General features: G+C 34.0%; 2 protein-coding genes across 9 annotated transcripts in view; one reads left to right on the top strand and one right to left on the bottom strand.

Annotated features, from left to right (window-relative positions):
- The window catches only part of LOC111729080 (spidroin-2-like), a 17,070-nt gene extending 13,970 nt beyond the window's left edge, over positions 1-3,100 (bottom strand). The window contains exon 1 of the mRNA XM_023520029.1: positions 2,981-3,100. Coding sequence (XP_023375797.1) covers positions 2,981-3,100 — 120 coding nt within the window. The remainder of the gene's footprint in view (positions 1-2,980) is intronic.
- NSD3 (nuclear receptor binding SET domain protein 3) overlaps positions 1-17,829 on the top strand; it is a 94,307-nt gene that overhangs the window by 12,261 nt on the left and 64,217 nt on the right. For 4 of the 8 annotated variants that reach the window (XM_011372433.2, XM_011372425.2, XM_011372404.2 and 1 more), the window contains one exon: positions 15,729-16,447. In XM_011372433.2, coding sequence (XP_011370735.1) covers positions 15,773-16,447 — 675 coding nt within the window. In that variant the 5' untranslated portion in view covers positions 15,729-15,772. Of the gene's footprint in view, positions 1-1,122; positions 1,223-15,682; positions 16,448-17,829 lie in introns of those variants that run through there. The other 4 variants (XM_023538494.1, XM_023538479.1, XM_023538496.1 and 1 more) reach the window with 2 other exon arrangements.

Genomic DNA, 17,829 nt, shown 5'->3' with positions numbered 1-17,829 from the left:
CTTATCTATTACTATACATATTCTTAAATAGTTAAACAGTGTTTTAAGATGTGAATGAAAGCCTTTTTATTTAGGGAACTTATACATTATTTACCTTTACAAAATAAATTTCCACAGAGGTTACTCATTAGAAAAAATATTGGCTTAATATAATTCTTTTGGGTGGCTATAAGAGGCTTTTCTTTTTTAACTATGACTATTATATGTTTAAATAATTAGATTTTGAAAAGTGGTTCTTACCATAGTGCTGTTTTTACCACTGCAAATTTTCTTCCCCCTACATGTTTTTGTGAAAATCATTCACAAAATCCAATGTGACTCAGATTTTGGTTGTTAGAAATTGAAAGTCTTAAATACACTAAGTATTTTAGTAATAAAAGGACCCATAACATATTATGTCATGCATGGTAACAGCGTTACTGACATTTTGTTATTTGTATCACATATATGGCTAGAATGAAAAAAACTCTGGAGCATAGAAAACAGTGGTGACTCTACCAACAAAATGGGAAGAAATCATTTCATTTTTTTCTGAATACTCTACCAGCAATTAAAATCTAATGGCTTTTTCTGGCTGTCCAGGGACAAATTACAGGTTACATTAGCATGTTTGTATCCATAGATAGGACTATTTTTGTTGTGATGGGGTAAGACTTTTTAAAGTGATATTTCTGTTTCAGGTTCTCCAAACTTAGATTAACGAATCTAAGAGAATTCCCCACCCCCCTCTTGTATGCTTTATAGGGATGTTAGTGGAACTGAAGAAGACAAAATGTGTGTTTGGAAATGCTTTCAGAGAAGCCTCTGTATTTTCTGTTGCTCATCTAACAAGTGATGTCAGATTTAGTGGTTTAAACAAAACAAAATTTAAAACAACACAAATTTATTGTCTTGCAGTTCCGGATGTCAAGTCCAACATGGGTCTCACTGGGCTAAAATCAAGGTGTTAGGGCTGCATTCCTTATGGAGGCCTTAGGGGAGTCTGTTTCCTTACCTTTTCCAGCTCCTAGAGGCAGGCTGCATTCATTGGCTTATGTTCCCATCCTTTATTTTCAAAGCCAGCAGCATAACATTTTCAAATCTCTGACTCTGACTCTTCTCCCTCCCTTTTTCACTTAAAAGGATCCTTGTGATTACACTGGGCCCACTTGGATAATCTAGGATACTCTCTCCGTTTGCAAGATCCTTAATTACATCTGCAAAGTCTCTTTTGCCACATAAGGTAACATATTCACAGGTTCTAAGGGTTAGGATGTGGGCATTTGGTGGGAAAACATTATTCTGTATCACAGCCTCTACACAAGTTGAAGATACTGGCTTTTTAATTGTAGTGATAGGGATTGTTTTTTTTTTTTTTTTTTTGAAGCAGTGTCTTGCCTTTCTGAATTAAAACAGATATGACAGAAAAGTGGTTCAGTGGTCAGTGACAATATGTAATAGAATGCAGGTCATGAAGCAAGACCACTGGGGTTTGACTCCTGGTTTTACCACTTATTATTTGTGTGACCTTAGACAAGTCACGTAACCTGTCTTTTCTTCTGTTTCCTTAACTGTAAAATGGAGATAATAGTGTCCACTTTACCATTTTTCTGAGATTTAAATGAGCTAATACTTGTAGAGTACTTGGAACATCCCATCTTAAGTGCTGAATAAATACTGTTGTTTTGGGGGTGGCTCCATAGAGTAGTGGTTAGCACATCTGCTTTACACACAGAAGGTAAACACACTGGATTTGTGCCCCAGCTGGAGCCACGGACCATACCCTGGGTGTGCCAGGCCCCGGTGGGTGTGCACGCAGTGAGCATGTGGGAGGAGACGCCCCGCCTTCAGAGATCCAGTTCTTAAGGGGGAAACAGCAACATCCATAGGTCAGGGGTGGAAGTGGAGGGGAGGGAATTAAAGAGGAGGGGAAATAAATAAATAATTTTGTTTTATTTGAAGCTTCTTTAAAACATTTTTTATTTGAAATTTTCAGAGAGATTGTTATATAGATTAAAATCTGGATCTATTCTGAGTTTTTGTAGTTTTTAACATTTTGAATAGTCAAAAATATTTCATATTCAGGAAATCATCTGTGTATATTTGTCATTAAAAATAGGATACAAACTGAAAAAATATGAGTATTTCCTTGGTCTGTAATTAATGAGTTGTAAATTTTCTTTTGAAAAAAATTTCATATGTTCATTGTAGAATATATAGAGAAGCAAAAGGCAAAGCAAAAAGAATAGAACTCATCCATAATTCCATTCAAAGATAGTCAACATTTACATTTTAGCAAACATCCTTTTAGGGCGGTGGTTCCCAACCCTGGGATGATTTTGCCCTCCAAGGAGACATTTGCCAATGTCTGGAGACATTTTGATTGTTATTACTGGCAGGTGGTACCAGTGGCATCTAGTGGGTAGAGGCCAGGATGCTGCTAAACATCTTAGCCCACACGTGGCAGCCCCCCATAACAAATTATTAGGCCTAAAATGTTTGTAGTGCTGAGGCTGGAAAAACTCGTTTAAGAGTGTGAACTCATCAGTAAATGTATTGCCTTCTTAGTCTAATTTTCAGTCATGTATTTGAATTTTGGATCACTTCTTCATCAGTGAGTTATATAAAGTCCAGATACTGAAGACCAAATTTGATTTGGTAGCTCATATTATGCTCTTGGGAAATGTTAGTAATTTTAGAGATTAATATAACCGCAGTTAGATGAGGTTTTCAAAAAAAGATACGTTGAAATTTAAGATTATGAAGTTGAAGTTCTGTTATGGCAAATACTGTGCTGTGATTTTGGGCTGTGCTTTTGACAGCCAAACTATATTTTCTTCTATATTCATTACTTGGTTAGAAATGAAAATTTAGTAGAACAGTTAAAATTTCCTTTTGTCTTCAGCCATCCTTATATTCATTTAGCAGCCTTTTTCGTTCAATTACTGTACTAGGGTATACAGCAATAAGCTGTATACCTAATAGCAAAAATACCCAGTACCTTTGCTGGAAATGAACTAGTTTTGTTATTTAGTTGGTTGGTTGGTGGTTTTTCCATTACTGAAGAAGGCACTGCTACCCTTTGCTTTGGAAATGGAAGATAAATATAAACTTCCGACATCTGAACACATTTGGCAGTTCTCTGAACCCTGAAGTTATTCAGAGATGCCTCAAATATAGCTTAGCATTCTAATATAAATTGATTTTGTGTTTAATACAGGTTTTGCATTAGTCTATAAATGATTCAGAAAAAGGGAAGTTATTTTATTAGAGTTCCAGATTCTTATTTATCATGTGTTATGCTTAAGAGTGATAATGTTGTGACAGTTTCTTTTAATTCCATTAGTAGTGACTGCAGTTTTTACACACTGAAACAAAAGGCAAAGCTTCACTTCATAATGTACCTACTGTTTTTGGAAAATAAGAGCCCTAATACATTAATAGTTTATATGTGCCTATAGAACTATTAGATTCACGGTAGTGACTTTCATATTAAATGTGGTTATGTAAGTGTTTAAAGTTTCCTGGGGAACAGTTTCTTGTCTGCCAGTGACTTCTTTGTGTGATGTGTTTATACTCTATTTCTAGTACTTAATAAAATATCTTCTAATTTAATTCTAATGAAAAGATTACTTGATAAAATATAAGGTTACATACTAAACTTTCGAAAAGTTTAAAAATAATTGTGGCAAATTTTGTTTTGTGTTTTCAATCTGCTGCTAATTTAGTTTTGTGTTGAACATATAAATAATCATAGTGCAGATACTTTCTAACTTTACTGATGACCTTTCTTAGGAAGGAAAAAAGCAAATCTCTACAGTCCTTTCTAACTGCATGCTATTAACAAATAGCCTGTGGCATTTAAATAATACTAATTACTTAATGGTTATTAGTTTATATTAAAATATCTTAATTGTTAATCCAATCCTGTGGCCCCTTAATACTCCCCTTTGTTTACAGTTGATTTATTTACTGATAATGTGCCAGGCACTCTAGTTGGCCTGGGGATTCAGAGATGAAGTAGTCCCATATCCTCAACATAAACTTCAAGTCTTTCCATATTCTCTGGTATCTAATTTTTTATTTCCCTGAATTAATGTAGTGTGCTTTCATTTCAAATTACAAATGCTTGTAATTTGGTTTTGTAGCATATCAAGATAGGCCCTTCTAATAATCTAGACCATTTGGAAGCTGTGATATTGAGAACCCAAGAAAGTTCTTAACTGAAACCCTTTTAAGTTAATGGTTAATATAGTGAAGGAGCTCCTCTCCCTCCCCACAGGTTAGGACTTTTTGTTTCCTAAGCTTGGAAATGTCTGACTCCCCTGCATCCTCTCTCTGTTCTCACATCCACTAGCTTTTCAACCTGGATGTTTTCTTTGTCATCCAGGCTACTTGTCCCTCCATGTCAGCAGGGACTCTCTTTTGCTCATCTTTTATCTCTAGTCCTCAGGACTAAACATAATATAGATACTCGATATGAAATGGATAAATGAATCTTACCAGGAAAAATTTCTGAACCTCATCTCCTGCACTTTTCCCTTATTGCTTTTCTGTTTCCAATAATAATATAACTGTGTGATTGCAGGAACCATGTCTATATTTTCATCCCTGTAACTTAACTGCTTAGCCTAGTGTCTGGTAAATAGTAAATGCTCAATAAGTATTTATTTTATTAGAGAAGCCTGTACAGGTTGGGGTGGTAAAACCTGGCTGTAACTTTTGGTCTCATTCCCATTGTAGCAGCAGCAGAATGGGAAGGAAGCAGGAGCTGGCATAACCTTGGCCCAACGTTGTCTGAGCCTAGAGATGGCAATTAACAGACAGCAACTGGTATCCAGAATTGATGTAATAAAGTATTTTACTATTATTTCTTACACAAATGTTTTGAGGTCATGTACACTTACACAGACACACACCCCCTTACTTTAGGTCAGGATGGTCCTCTACTGCTGTAAAGTGCTACGGTAGAGTATAGGTAGATACTATGCCAGAAGAAGAGGGTATTAGACCTGGCTTCAGAGGGTGTGTGATGTTTAAGGGTTGGTTTGGAAAAGCTTCTTGGAATATGTTAACACATCTGAATAGAATCATAAGGATGAGTGGTTGATAAGAGAGGACATGCTAGACTGGTGCGGGGCAAGGTGGGAAAGCTGAAGCAGCAGGAGAGGAGGCTGAACAAGTAGGCAGGGGCCAAATCAAGAAAGGTCTTCTGTTTTTTGGAGGGTTTTTTTTGTTTGTTTGTTTGTTTCTGTTTTTAAGTATTGTCAGTGCTCTAGAGAGGAAATTGGAGATGGGCAACTTTGGAAGCAGGAAGAGCAGTTTGAGAGCTATTGCTCTTATCCAGATGAGAAATAAGGCAGAGCCAATGAACATAGCAAAAACTGGGAAGATTTGGAAGAGAGTTGGAGGGTGGAACCCAGCTTAGTTTTATGCATTGCATTTATCTTTTCCCAGTGTGGGGACTTGTCTTTTCACTGTTGTCTTTTGGCATATAGTTTTTAATGATTTTATCAATCATTTCCTTTATGTGTTGTACTCTTTATGTATTGTTTAAGAAATCTTTCCCCACCTTAAATTCATAAAGATCTACTCCTGTTTTATATTTTTGATTTTTCTTAAAAGTTTTTAAGTTTTACTTTTTATATTTGGTCTTTAATCCACCTAGAGTCGTATACTATATGGTAAGGATCTAATTTTTTTTTCTATATAGATAAGCCATTTTTTCCATTACCATTCTTTGAATTTTCTGTCCTTTCCTCTAATCTGCAGTGCTTCTCCTGTTATATGCTAAATTCCCATATAGGTTTGGGTCTGTGAAAACAGATTTTATTCTATTCCATTGTCCCTTTGCCAGTACTTCATATTTTAATTAACCGTAGCTTAATGAATGTAAAGCATTTTATTTTGAGCACATTTAACGTGTGTGTAGAAACCAGTAATTCTTTGAATGGATATTTTAGACTTTATTGTTAAGAAGCATAGGTAAATGTTTTCTTGATTTCTTTTGGAGCATTTTTTAAAAGATGTAATTCACATACCATACAAATCACCCTTTTAATGTGTATTGTTCTGTGGTTTTTAGTATAGTCACAAGGTTGAGCGTTGTCACCACTAATTCCAGAACATTTTCATCACTCCCAAAAGAGATCCCATACCTATTATCAGTCACCCTTCATTTCTCCTTCATCCCAGCCCCTGGCAACCTGTAATTTTCTTTACAGCTTTTCCTATCCTGGACACTTCATATAAACAGAATCATACAATATGTAGCCTTTTATGAGAACGTTCTTATTTAACCCTTTTCACATTTAGAAAAAAAAAGTGCCACTCACTGCCAGCATTAATTTAACACCATGCATAAAAATGTAATGTTCTCTAGGATTTGACATTTTTGACCATCAAGAATTACTATATTTTGTAAATAGAAATACCACTGCTAAAAACAGAATGCTATAAATAGAATGATGTCATTTGTATCCAAAGACTATCAATATACTAGAGTGATGTAAAAATAATAGTAAAAGCAAGATATTTTATGGCAAACTTTGGGGGTAAGGTTGGGACTGTAATCTGTGAGTTATCTCTGGGTAAACACTGCAGCCACAAGTGCTGCCGGCAAGTGTTCTTGGAGCAAGTGGGAAATAGATTGAACTGAGTAAAATTGATAGATTAGCTTTCGGTAGGAATATTAGTGTGTCTTTAAGAAAGTATGACAAAAATACTGTGCCTTAGTGGGGAGAAAGAAGAACAGATATCACCAATATTTTTTCTGCTTTGTTTTTATTATTTAAGCATCAAATTCACATTTTATTTCTCCATTAATTGGAGAGTGGTTAATCTTATGCTTTTGCTTAGTTGCTTAATGAGCAAATGTCATATAGCAAATGCTATTCTAGAAGGGTATCTTCTGTTCATACATCTAGAGTTTATTATATATAGACAAAGAGAGAACATTGATTTAGATGCACATTGTCAGTAATTGTATAAAAATTATATTTGCTTTATGATTTGGTGGATAAGTGAGTAAAATCATGTGAAAGTATAAAGGGAATATATTCTCTCCTGAATTATTATTTAAAACAAGCAGATTTTCCATTTTAACCCAGAAATTAGTCAGCAGCTTAGAGTTCTTTATAAAAGGCTATCTCGGAAAGTACCTTTAACAAGATATCCAGATAAGGTTTACTAATATAGAACATTTATTTAACATACTAAAATACTGTAAGTCCTTTGTGTCATTTGGAGAATTGATATCTTATTAGTATAATTGCTGAAAAATAGTTTAGAAAAAACAAAATGTTTTCCCCTAAATCAGAGCACTAACCTTTCACAGAGTTAGCCTCAACCAAAATGTCATAAACTTCCTTAAAAATGATTCAGAAGTTTGACCAGCAGTCTTTTCAAACCTCATAATTTTGACAACCTCAAGTTTTCATTAAAATTATAAGGAAACTAAAAATTTGTTAAGTACCTCTAGAGTTAATATCATTATATAACGACCTCAAAGTCTCAAAAATCCAATCATTTGCATTACTATGGGAATTTAACAAATTGGGAGAAAATGCACAAATTTTAGTCAGAAATAATTAGCTTCTTAATGGCATAACACTTGGATGCCATTAAAGTACTTTCTTTTGTTTGTGGATAAAATAGAAACTCTTATAATCTGATATGGTTTTTGTTCACTCAAAGTATAAGATCATCTAAAGACAAATGAAACAACCGCCTCCATTTGTAATTTTGTTTGTATTTCCTTGACAAAAATTTCCAAGCAGGATCCATTTTGTTTGAAAGATTGGCTGAGGTTGTGTAGTCACTGTATTTAAATTTAGTTATTGCTTTTTGTCTGTAACAGAGCTAGATTAGATGCTATCAATTCTAGCTGCTTTTAGTGAATAAAAGGTAAACACTGTTGTTCATTTCCTTTTTGGTTCTGTAGAGGTGTGATCAAGTTCTTAGAATGAAGTGATTGATTTTTTTTTTCCATAACCCCCACCTTCACCTCTGAATATTTTGAGTGTGACGTTAAAATGTAGAAAGGCTTGCAATGACAGAATATTGGTTTTTAGTGTAATTTGCATCCTGTTCATACTTAATAGCAGTTTGTATTTGCTAGTTTTTAAAGGTGTGTGTTTGGGTTCCTTAAAGATACTCATCTCCACTCCATTGAATGAGCTCCAACTCCTGGTGACCCAGTGAATGAGTGATGCTCACAGTGTCCTGTCCTGAACAGCCTTGCTCAGCTCCTGTAGACGCATATCTGTGGCTTCTTTTATCGAGTCAATCCACCTCAAATTTGTCTTCCTTTTTTCCTGCTGCCTTCTATTTTTCCCAGCACTATTGTATTTTCCAAAGAACCCTGCCTTCTAATGATGTGCCTGAAGTAGGACAGCTTCAGTTTTGTCATTTTTGCCTCGAGGGATCTTTCAGGCTTAATTTGCTCTAGGACCCACTTATTCATCTTTCTGGTGGTCCCAGCTGTCTGTAGAGCTGTCCTCCAACACCGTATTTCAAATGAATCAGTTTTTTTCCTATTAGCCTTCTTCACTATCCAGCTTTTGTTTTCATACATAGTGATTGGGAATACAAAGGTATGGATCATCTTAGCCTTGGTCTCTGATGATGCATCACTGCTCTTGGTGATCTTTCCTAATTCTTCCATTGCTGCCCTTCCAAGTCTCAGCCTTTTCTTGATTTCTTGGCTACTTACTCCCATAAAGGATGAAAGGCTTAGTTTTAAAATAGGTATAATAAAATAGAACAACATACTTATGTTCTTTTTTTAACAGTATACTGTTATTAGTACATTACTAACAATTAAATAATTTTTAAATTATGAAAGCCAAAGTGGGCAATACAGACCACTCTGATCATATAATTAGGTTTAAATGTGAACACAACACAGAACCAAAAAGAATGGAATCTTTTAAAGCCCTGGCATTAGGAGACTTAAGTGGTCTTCCTATAGATTAAGCATGCTTTTTCAAGTTTTTACTTTATAAAGTCTCTGGTTTCATTCTTGCAAACCTATATACTAAAAATAATAGACCTTATTTTTTAAAAATTAACTTCTATTTTTTTTCTTTGTGTAGATTTGGGAGAAAAAATGAAAATCTCCCTTGATGCTGTCATCGAGACATCTTCATATTCCATCATTAAATATGAGTCATAGTTGAAAAATTTGGGGGGGGGAGTGTATGTGTGTATGTATTAAACTTGTTTTAATATAGGATCTGATTTTCAAACATTAAGTGATCAGTTAGAAATCAGCATATTAATATATTCGATAGTTTTATCTTGTTACACCTCAGAGTATATACTTAATCTTGCCTTTATATACTGAATTTAGATATTTTTTTGCTTTAAAACAAAATGAACCTCTAATTTTTCAACATTATGTTTCAAAAATTTTTTTAAATAATATTTCGCCACAGAAATCTCCAAACAGTAAAAACGCCAGGTTTTCAAGAACTAGCATAGCTGGTTCATTACTGCAGACTGTCTGCATGCACTCTATTCCTGTTACTATAGAAACACATACAGACTGTGGATTTATCATAAACCTTGAGAAATGTTCCTTGCAACAATTCACATAAAGAAACATCTGGATTTCTTGTTTATCCTGTGGGAAAGGAAGACCACCCTCTTCCTCTGTGTTGTGGAGATGACATATTCTATTTTTCTTTAGCTGTAGGAATTCTAATATTGATATACCAAGTATGCTTGGCATTTTAGTGTGATTGATTATAATTACTAGAGTAGGTTTGGAAAATAAAGATTGATGTTCATTCCAATTCAATTAACTGTGACTATGAACATTATATTTTGAGAGCTTTCACATTCTGAATTTCAGATTTACGGTATTAGTAACACTAGGATTGTAAATAGATATGCTTATATTGGAGTTTTAAAAATATTTTTTGGTTTTCTGTTGGGTTAATAGACTCACCCTGGAAATTTATTTGATTTCATGCCAGTCTCTTGGTGCTGTAAGCCTTGCAGGGAAGGTTAGCTAAGGAGAATTTCAGTAGTGGCTAGGTAAGCAGTCGTCAGTCAAATATTTCCAAGAACATTACCAGAAGAGACTATAACTGTGTTTATATTCTCTCTCCATGGAAGGATTCTCAACAGCTTTTTAAAGCATTACATTTATAGGTAATAACTTTATTAAATTTACATAGTTCGGTTTAAAAGATTCATTAAGTCCCTTCTCTGAGCCTTCACTTTGGGTTCTTGGAGCACATAGATGAAAAAAATTACTTCCTGCTCTTAAGAAAATCACATAAACATTGTTTCATGATTGATTAATTCTAAGCAGAATGCATATTATATCTTTGGAACACAGAGGAAAGTAACTGGGACTAGCCTAGAGCTTAAATGACTACTTCTTGGAGACGACTTTTTCAGCTCAAAAGGTGGTTAAAAGTCAAGTGGAAAAAGAAAATGTAAAAGGGCATATTAGACATAGGAGATAACATTAGTAAAGACAGTGGTGTGAAATCGTAGTGTGTATAGTAATTCCCAGTAATTTAATGTTACTGGTGTATAGAAGTGACTTGAGACGTATGTAGAGACCTTGTCTAGAGGGCCTTATGTGCTCTGTGGGCCAAGTTGCTTTGACTTTCTCTACAAATCATTGAAAGATTTTAATAAGGAAAGTTTTGTGATTAGATTTACAAATTAAGTAACCTAGGAATTATTTAAGGGGAGGATGGGTCTCAAAACAAAAAGGCAATTTATATGATATATTAGAACCATATCCGATCCCAAAAAGCCTGAATAATGATATCAATAAGGAATTTTGATATATAATAAGATATAGTTTTCTCTTGAGAAGAGACTGATGTTAAAGTTAGAAAAATAAGTGTGTACAGCATAGATGTAATTCTATAAAATAGAATCCAGAAATATGTATGATGTACCAAAGAGAATTGTTCATTTTAAGAATTTGTTAAAGTGGCTTAAACTATACATTAAACACATCATGAATACTTAATTGATATTTATAATTTCAAGCTGTTCATCTGAATCATGTGACCTGCTTTCTTTTTTTTCTTAATTCCATGTCTAAGATTTGACTTAAGGTTTTTATAAACTTCTGTTATCGCTCCCCTCATGAATAAGTTGGTAAATAAATAAGAGCCTTAAAGCTTTAGTTAATAATTTTCACCTTTTTTCCTTTAAAACTGTAGACAGCTTCAAAATTAAGAGAAAAGGTATTTATTGATTATTTTTATCTTAAAGCCTAGAAACATTGGTCAGAGGTAGAATTTATCATAAATCGTTTGCCTGTGGTGGTTTCATTTACTTGGAATTACATATTAGAATGGGTGGAAGACTAATGTCATTATTTAGTGTCTCACCAAATTGTTAACTCTGAAGAGGGGTACTGGAGAAGTGTGAAGTATAGAGTGTGAATATAGAGCCAGTGCTGTGGAACAGAGTGGCTATGTTTGAATCCTCCATTTACAAGATGTCTGACTAAGGGCAAGTTATTTAATCATGCTGGACTTCATTTTCCATTTGTAAAATTGTGGTAGTGATAGTATTTCCTCAAAGATGTGTTATGAGGAGTAAAATAATATAACACATGTGAAGCATTTAGGATAGTATTGACTATCCTATATAGTAAGTCTTCAAATGTTAGTCATTATTATTACTATTTAGTAATACAAAAAAATTAAAACATACCATCTTTATCAGGGATTTTTTAAGTACAAAGGTGTGAGAATTTTTGGTGGCCTGCACTGGGTGGTTATAAAATATGAGGTTCAATAACACCTAACTTCTATATCCTGCCTGTCTTTCATGGTCCAAATGCTTCCTTGCCTCGTTAGTGAATTGTACTTCTCAAAAGTTTGTTATAATGGTAACAGTTTAATTCTTAGTCTATCTTCTGTTTCACAGTGTTCACTATTACTTTATGAGTCTTGTCCATAAAAGCTTATCTAGTCTAGTATACACTCTAAATGCCTTTAAGTCAGAGATCAAGTTTTTCACAAGTCCTGGTGCCCAACATTGCATCGAATGATAATAATAGCTAACAGATTTTGAGCTCCATATTCCAGGCACTGTCTGAAGTACTGCTCATGGCTTAACTCTTTAACTCTCACAACAACATGAGGTAGACAGGCAATTGTAAGTATTCACATAGTTACTTGATAAGGAAACTGAAATTTAGGGAGATTAAGTTGCCTAAAGTCACATAGCTAAGCCTTGGATCTGGGTACTTGGTAGTTAATAAGGTCTTAACCATTATGTCTGCTGTTTGGAGGCTGGCTGCCATACTCCAATATTTATAAAAATCACTATGTAGGGATTTAGTTATGGTCTTAAAATATCTTTTTTTTTTTTTAATGATCAAAACTGCTTTCTTGACTACATTATTATTTGGAGGGATAATATGAAAAAATATCACTCTATTCATGCTTAGACTTTCTAGAAAATATGACCATGTGGACCATTTTGCTTATTTGGTCAGAATATGGTGTCAAGATTTAATACAAGTGTTACCACTTTAAGAAGCTGTAGCTTTTTCTTTTCAAGGCTTATTCTAAATCCTAGCCAAATTATTTATTTTTCCAACTTTTTACTTTTGAAATTTTCAATCCTTTAGGAAAATTAAAAGAATATTACACCTGGATTAGCCAGTTGTTAACACTTTGCCTCCTTTGTTTTACTACCAAGTGTATGTACTTTTAAAATCCTAAACCATTTGAAAGTTGTGGATCCTGTGATACTTTAATATTTCAGCATAGCTCTTCTAAGAATAAGGACATTCTCTTACGTAAACAGAACACTATTATAATACCCTTGGAAATTAATAGCTCCATTGTTTAATACCAGTCCATATTTAAAATTCCATTTTCTCCAAAATAAATTTTTAACATATGGGTGTGTGTTTAAATCCAGAATTTAATCCAAGTTCATGCATTGAATTAGGTTGTCTAAATCTATCTTTTAAAATCTAGGATAGTCTTTCTACCTTTGATTTATAACATTAAGTTTTTTGAAGAACTCGGGCCAATTGTCTGAGAGAATCTTTCACATTTTGGATTTGTCTCTTTCCTCATTTTGAAATTCAGTTTACCTCTGCAGACTATAACTTGGGATACTAATCTGGAAGCTGATCTTGTATATGACAGGTATGCAAACCAAAACCACAGATAGCATCTTGTCAAATGTCAGTATTTAACTTGCCTTCAAGTTGAAAGTTTGAAGAACTTTTGAATTCCACCTGTATAGTTGCATCATGTGTATTTACCGAATTTTAAAGCATACCCACCCTTCTTGTGTCTGTGACCTATACATTTTTGCAAAGGGTCAAGTTAGGATAATGTTTCAATTCTTAAACTATTTATAAAGAAATGATTTCTAACATCAACACAGTATGCTGGTTAGGATCACAGACTCTGAAACTAGACTACCTTGATAGAATCTCAGCTCTGTCAATTAAGGACTAGCTTTGTGCCATTTGAGCAAGTTATTTAACCTCTCTGTGCCTCTATTTCCCTATCATAATGGGAACTAATATTAATATCTACCTGAAGGTTGTTGGGAGGATTAAATGTACTATTGTATGTAAAGCATTTAGAATGGTTCCTGGCATATAATAGGCATGTTTTCAGTGTTAGTGGTGGTTATCATAGAATAGTTGTTATTTTGGCAATGACAGAGGAACAAAGTACATGCACAAAAGAAATGAATTCTCTGGAAACTTATAGCTGAGGGAAGTGGAAGTAGTATAGTGGTAAAAATCATGGGCTTTAGATTTAGACATGCTTAGATTCACATCCTAATTCTGCCCCCTTTGCTTGTGGTTTAAACAAGCCACATAATCCCTCTGAAATTCAGTTTCTTTTACCTATGAACCAGGAGTCACAATATTTTACAGAGTTGTTATGAGGATTAAATGAGATAATGTATAAAATGCGTGGCCCAGAGTAGATGCTAAGAAATGAGAGTGCCCTCTGACACTTCCCACCCTCCATTCCACTTTTGGGCAGTTGATTTCCTGTATGCTCTTGTATGCATTTGTTTGCAGTTACAGAACTTCTAAAATTCTTTCCATTTGCTAACAGCAGAATAAACAGCAGCTGTTTAATTGGATACACCTTGAAAAGTGTGTTGTCAGCTTTTTCCCCCCTCTTCCGTTTGCTCTTTTGGGTTACTTCCCTTATTACTAGAACCAAGATGGTAATCACTGTTAATAGGTCATAGAATTGAACTGAGCTGTAGCCTCAGAATCCTTTTTCACAGTATTCCATGCAGCTACAATCAGTTCATCAGACTTCATACAGTAGTGAAATCCTCTCTGCCTTAGAGCTTTCTAGAAGAAATGTTTACAGGGTAATCAAAATAGTAACTGGACTGCCCATTAATACTGTCTTGAGATGTGTGCTCATCAAACCTTACGACAAAGCAGAGTGGTCTTAGACCATTTTCTAACAGATGCTTATCTATATTATAACATTCTTACATAACGTGGGCATCTTTAGACACCTTCTGGAGGAGGTGCAATAATTGTAAGAGTATAATGCATGACTATAATGCAAAGATTACTATTCAATGACTCAAACAAGAGTATGCATCAGAATCAGCTGGAACGTGGTCTTAAAAATACTCGTGCTCTAGGCCTCACCCATATTTATTGAATCATAAACCTTAACATACGCATTTCTTAAAGTTCCCCCAAATGATTCTACTAGTTATATCACTGGTTAAAAACTACTAGATACTGGCAAGAGTATAAAGAAGCAGATATCTTCACATGCTATTGGTACGAATGTAAATTGCTGTAGTACAGCCAATAGAACAGTTTTGTAGTAGCTATCAGATTTTCAATCTGTTGCCTAGGAGTACATATATGCACAAATATATAGTTTCAAGAAGATTTTCTGTAGAGCTGTTTATAATATCAAACAGTTGTGAACAACTAAATGACTGTCAGTACACAAATGGTTAAATACATTATGGTAGATACCACAGTTGTTTACTGTGCAACCATTTAAAGAATGAAGTGTATATGAAAATGATCTATACATGTTGATGTAGAAAGATATCTAGGATATATTAAGTTGAATAAGCGAGTCACCACTTATAATAAAAACCTTATTTTTTAAGTTTTACATGTAAATATATAAAGATTTAGGAGAATATCCAATGAAGAGTTTATAGTCGTTATTCATGACAGAGAAGAATGGGAATGATGGAGGGGGAGAGCAATAGGCATTTTTACTTTTGTATTTAAAATACTTGCAATAAGATTTTATTATTTTTGTGATAATAAAAAGAACCACTGGACAGAATATGGATGATTTAAAGGAAGCTTTATGGAACTTAATTTATATGTTATTAGGACACTGCTTATATTGCAAATATTTAGATTTAACCTTAGAATTAAAATCTCAACTTGGTAAACAGAAAGGAATGTCAAGACTACTTTGTGTGTTTACAAAGAGGATAAAATTTGTTACTAAAGTTATTGTAAAAGTAATTAAGAGTTTCAAACATATAAGCATTTAAGATAAAAAGTATTTGCCTTGTGTCAGAATTATATTAGGTACATGTTTTAAAAATATTTAGTGTCTGCGCATATATGTATATGAAAATTGACTTCAGAATATTTTAGTTTAATCTTTTTTCAGAAAGTCTCATATTCTGGATTTTGTTGATTACGTCCCTATGATTAGCTTCTAGCCTGTGAGGATATTAACACCTTTTAATTTCCTCTTTTAAAACTTTAGGCCCGATGAAAGAAAGGGAAAGTTAAGGATGCTGGAGCAGAACAATGGATTTCTCTTTCTCTTTCATGCAAGGGATCATGGGAAACACAATTCAGCAACCACCTCAACTCATTGACTCCGCCAACATTCGTCAGGAGGATGCCTTTGATAACAACAGTGACATTGTTGAAGATGGTGGCCATACACCATACGAAGCTACCTTGCAACAAGGCTTTCAGTACCCACCTACAACAGAAGATCTTCCTCCACTCACAAATGGCTATCCACCTTCAATCAGCATGTATGAAACTCAAACCAAATATCAGTCATATAACCAGTATCCCAATGGGTCAGCCAATGGCTTTGGTGCAGTTAGAAACTTTAGCCCCACTGACTATTACCATTCAGAAATTCCAAACACAAGACCACATGAAATTCTGGAAAAACCTTCTCCTCCACAGCTACCACCACCTCCTTCGGTACCACAAACTGTGATTCCAAAGAAGACTGGCTCACCTGAAATTAAACTAAAAATAACCAAAACTATCCAGAATGGCAGGGAATTGTTTGAGTCTTCCCTTTGTGGAGACCTTTTAAATGAAGTACAGGCAAGTGAGCACACCAAGTCAAAGCATGAAAGCAGAAAAGAAAAAAGGAAAAAAAGTAGCAAGCATGACTCATCTAGATCTGAAGAGCGCAAGTCACACAAAATCCCCAAATTAGAACCAGAGGAACAAAGTGTAAGTTGAAACATCTTTTTGAAAAATTCTGTAATATTTCACATTTACTGGAAGTCTTAGAGATTATTCAGTTTTTATCTCTTGAAATATAAATATTTCTGGTAACTTCTTCTAATCTCTAGCAAGGAGCTTTGGATATTATAATAGGTGCTGAATAAATATTTGTTGAATAAATGAATGGATATCATTAGAATGAAGCAATATTTTTAAAACGTGGCACTAAGAATCTTGCTTCCTATGTTTCTTTGAATAATATCTTCACTTTACTTGCTATTAATAAACTTGTCTCTAAAGATGGACAAAGAATATAATTATATCTTTTTTATTAGTATTTTAGACCAACTTTTGCCAGTAGAGCTTAGATGTAACACTACTAGTGTGTTTGCTACAGAATAACCTGAAGTAATAGAGGAACTCTTTTTATTAAACTAAGAGTTAGTATTCATATATATATATATATATATATTGACTAAAATTTCAGGTAGAGTTTTTATAAAAGTCCTCCTTCATAGGTAATTTAAGATGCATGCTCCTGAAAAAAATTTTTTTTTAAATTTTAAACCAATCAATAGATTGGTTTAAACCAGAATCCAGACGAAGACCATACATTGCATCTGGTAGACATGTTTCTTAGGACTCCTTAAATCTACATGTTTCCCTCACCTCTTTTCTTCTTCCAGTGTGTGTATTAGAGAAACTGGGTTTGTCCTTCAGAGAGTCCCATATTCTGAATTTTGTTGATCGCATCCCTGGGACATCACTGAACATGTTCTTCTGTCCCCTATGTTTCGTGTAAACTAGTAGTTAGGTCTAGAGACTTGCTCGGGTCTAAATTTTCAGTTCATATTTATTCACACTCTTTGTTTTAGTAATCAGTGTTACACGCCAGTGGAAGGAACCAAGGTAATACCTAATCTTACGATCCTCCATGTGGCTTGGGCACCTGCAGTCATGATTTTTTTTTCATATGTTTATTTTTTATTCCTATCCCCATACCTCCTCCCCTTTGGCAATCATCAGCTTGTTCTCTATATTTATGGTCTGTTTCAGTTTTGTTTTGTTTATACATTTTTGTTTTCAGATTCCACATATAAGTGAGATCATATGGTATTTGTCTTTGTCTAATTTATTTCACTTAGCATAATATCCTCTAGGTCCATCCATATTGTCACAAATGGCAAGATTTTATTCTTTTTTATTGCTGAATAACATTTTATTATATATAAATACACATCTTTATCCATTCATCTATTGAGGTTGCTTACATTTAGGTTGCTTACATATCTTGGCTATTAATAGTAATGCTACGGTGAACATAGTGGGGTGCATATATCTTTTTGAATTAGTGTTTTTGTTTTCTTTGGATAAATAGAAATGCTATG

The sequence above is a fragment of the Pteropus vampyrus genome, unplaced genomic scaffold (assembly GCF_000151845.1).
Source record: "Pteropus vampyrus isolate Shadow unplaced genomic scaffold, Pvam_2.0 Scaffold8, whole genome shotgun sequence".
NCBI lineage: Eukaryota > Metazoa > Chordata > Mammalia > Chiroptera > Pteropodidae > Pteropus > Pteropus vampyrus.
This window is presented reverse-complemented; position numbering and strand designations above follow the sequence as displayed.